This window comes from Calidris pugnax, unplaced genomic scaffold (assembly GCF_001431845.1).
Source record: "Calidris pugnax isolate Ruff unplaced genomic scaffold, ASM143184v1 scaffold335, whole genome shotgun sequence".
Lineage (NCBI taxonomy): Eukaryota > Metazoa > Chordata > Aves > Charadriiformes > Scolopacidae > Calidris > Calidris pugnax.
This window is the reverse complement of record NW_015091148.1, coordinates 2,020,819-2,023,912: the sequence shown is the minus strand read 5'-3', so window position 1 is coordinate 2,023,912 and position 3,094 is coordinate 2,020,819. Positions and strand designations below refer to the sequence as shown.

The following is a 3,094-nucleotide window of genomic DNA, read 5'->3' as shown; positions in this document are numbered from 1 at the left end:
TCACAGACCCCGCTCCACTGCGCCGGCCGCACCGCCCCCCGCCCCCGCCGCGCCGCTGCTCCCGCCTCCCGCCGCCTCCCATTGGCCCCCGCCGCGGCCTCCCGGCGAAGCGCCGCTCGTTATTGGTGGATGGGCCCGAGGCGGGGCGGAGCTGGTTGGTTGGGGCGGTGGGGAGGGAGGAAAATGAAGAGTCATAGTGAGCGGGGCAGTGAGCGGGGCAGTGAGCGGGGCATGCCGGGAAGGAGGCGGACTGCGCGGGAGGGGCGGGGCTGGGAGCGCCGGGATGCGCAGCTGGATGTGCCCATAGGGGGATGGCACAGCTGGAGGTGTCCATAAGGATATGGCACAGCTGGAGGGACACACAGGGCATGGCACAGCTGGAGGGACACACAGGGCATGACACAGCTGGATGTGCCCATGGGGGTATGGCACAGCTGGATGTGCCCATAGATGTGTGGCACATCTGGACGGACACACAGGACACAGCACAGCTGGATGTGCCCATGGGGATATGGCACATCTGGAAGGACACACAGGGCATGGCACATCTGGAAGTGCCCATAGAGGCATGGCACATGTGGAGGGACAAGCAGGACATGGCACAGCTGCATGTGCCCATAGGGGGATGGCACATCTGGAGGAACACACAGGGCATGGCACAGCTGGATGTGCCCATAGGGGGATGGCACAGCTGGAGGGATATGCAGGGCACAACACAGCTGGATGTGCCCATAGGGGGATGGCACATCTGGAGGAACACACAGGGCATGGCACAGCTGGATGTGCCCATGGGGATATGGCACAGCTGGAGGGACACACAGGACACAGCACAGCTGGATGTGCCCATGGGGACATGGCACATCTGGAGGGACATGCAGGGGCACTGCAGAGGTGGCAGGTGGGTACGGCCACCCCATCACTCAGTGGCACTCGGGGTGTGTGTGTCCCCGAGGCTGTGACCCCTGTGTGGCACACACATGCCCGTTCCCTGCGTGCCCGTGGCCAGGCCGGAGTCACAGCAGGTGACCAGGCTGGGACTTGCCCCCCAGCTCAACCCTGGCACCTTCTACTGGGCACTGGGAAAAGTTGGCCAAACCTGGCTGAATTTAACTGGGAAACCTCGAGAAACCCAGCCGGCAGCTGCACCCCCCACCCTCAGGGGTGGGTTTTGGGATTCGGGGACAGAGCCCTACATTTGCCCTGTGGGACCGGGGACAGCGGGGCTCGGAGGAGGGGAAATCATCCCTTGGGAAGTGCCACCACGTTAAAGTCACTCCGTAAAGTCACTCCATAAAGCAGCGAGTCCTGGCACATCCCGGGGTGGGGAGGGGACCTGGCGAGTGGCCGTGAGGGTATATTTTTTTTTAAATTAGGAAGATTAAATGGGGGGGATTTGTGCTCTGGATTTCCTCCCCCCTCCCCGCCCGCCAGCCCCCCCCCTCTCCTGCAGGAGACGGGATTAAACGCTTAATTTTGGGGAGTGATGTCGAGCCAAAGGGAAAGAGCTCCATGTGTTTGGAAACACGCTCAAATCCCCAATGGATCGACCCGCCTGGTTTCAATGAAAACCCCCCCCCGGACCCATGAAGGGGCCGTTCATCCGCCCGCGACAGAGGCCCGAAGGCACAGCCCGGCCCGTGGCTGCTGGTTTTTTAAGGCATTTTCCATTGTAAAAGGGTTTTTTCGCTGGGATGAAGCCAGAGGCCCAGCTCCGTCTGGTGGGAACACCCCGGGGAGAGAAGGGGCAGCAGAGCCAGACGGGAATATCTCTCCAGGCGGATTTTGGAGGAGGGGGGAACAGGAGGGGGGTGATCCCCACTGGGCACTGCTTCTCTCTCCGCTTTCCCACCGGGATCGTGCTCTGGGATGGGGAAAACAGCAGCAATTCCCCCTCCCTGGCCCAGCCCTGGCACCGGGGGGGCATTTTGTGGCTCTGGGTTTTTGGAAAGAAGAGGGATCTTCCCGGCGCGGCTTCGTGCCCCGCGTCAAAACATCCACCTCGTTATCACTGGAATGAAAATAAAATCCAGGCAAGAGGGGAACGGGAATAGATTTTACAAGACTTTGGAAGCGAAGGGAACTTCAGCAAGGCGGGGTTTGGACCCCCTTCAGCTTTTTTTTTTTATTTTTGAAGGCAAAATACGAACTTCAGCAAGGCGGGGTTTGGACCCCCTTCAGCTTTTTTTTTTATTTTTGAAGGCAAAATACAGGCTCCGGATGGAAAGAAGCTTTTAATTCTCTGCTCTGGTTTTAATGTCCCAGCGTGTCCTTTTGTTTATGGGAGAAACTGGGGAGCAGAGGGGGCCGCGGGCTGAGCAGAAATGGTTCTGTTCACACTGGGGGCTGGTTTCCTCCCCCTCCCAGTGCCTCGGAAAGAGCTGGGAGCTCACGGGGGGGGCACCGGGGCCACATCCTGCCCCTTCCCACCTTCAACCCGTCCAGCTCAGCCCGGGCCCTGAGGGCGAGGAGCCCCCCAGGAGAGCGGGGAAAGCCCCCCTCCAAACACCGCACGGTGAAAAATCCCCCTGCTCGCCCCCACCGGGGGCCGGGACCGGTCACCGCCGCTTGTCGCCCCCCTCGCCGTGTCCACCCTCGGTCGCCTCCTGGAAAAAATGAGGAGGGGGGCGAAAAAAAAAAGAAAAGGAAAAAAAAAAAAGGGTGGCACCGTCCCTGGGTGGGCTCGAACCACCAACCTTTCGGTTAACAGCCGAACGCGCTAACCGATTGCGCCACAGAGACCGCGCTGAGAAAGCCTGTCGCGGCCGCCGCACTCAACCGGAGCGTCCCCGGGAGCGGGGACCGGCACCGGGTACCGGGCCCGGCCCCGGGACACCGAGCTCGGCGGGGAATCACTCACGGGGCCGAGGGGGAACTCGCGTGGGCGCTGCCCCCCGCCGAGGAGCCGGTCCCCCGGGTGTACGGAAGCCGCCGCGGTCGCACCGGACCCACGCGGGAACCGGGGACACGCGCGGGAACCCCCCCCGCCGCCTTCCGCCGCGCTGGAGAAGAGGGGGGGGCTGCGGGGGGGTGAGCGGCCGCCGACACGCGTGGGCACCTCGGCTGCCCGCATCTCCCCCCTCCTCCCCCCGCAACC

General features: G+C 62.7%; 1 protein-coding gene and 1 non-coding gene across 2 annotated transcripts in view; both read right to left on the bottom strand.

Moving 5' to 3' along the window:
• The window catches only part of PSMB3 (proteasome subunit beta 3), a 6,725-nt gene extending 3,655 nt beyond the window's left edge, over window positions 1-3,070 (bottom strand). The window contains exons 1-2 of the mRNA XM_014958943.1: window positions 2,722-3,070; window positions 2,428-2,603 (exon numbers count right to left, since the gene is read on the bottom strand). Coding sequence (XP_014814429.1) covers window positions 2,428-2,603; window positions 2,722-3,070 — 525 coding nt within the window. The remainder of the gene's footprint in view (window positions 1-2,427; window positions 2,604-2,721) is intronic.
• On the bottom strand, window positions 2,666-2,739 carry TRNAN-GUU. Its single transcript has one exon. It is a non-coding gene; the product is annotated as a tRNA-Asn (tRNA).
• Window positions 3,071-3,094: the final 24 nt, after the last annotated feature.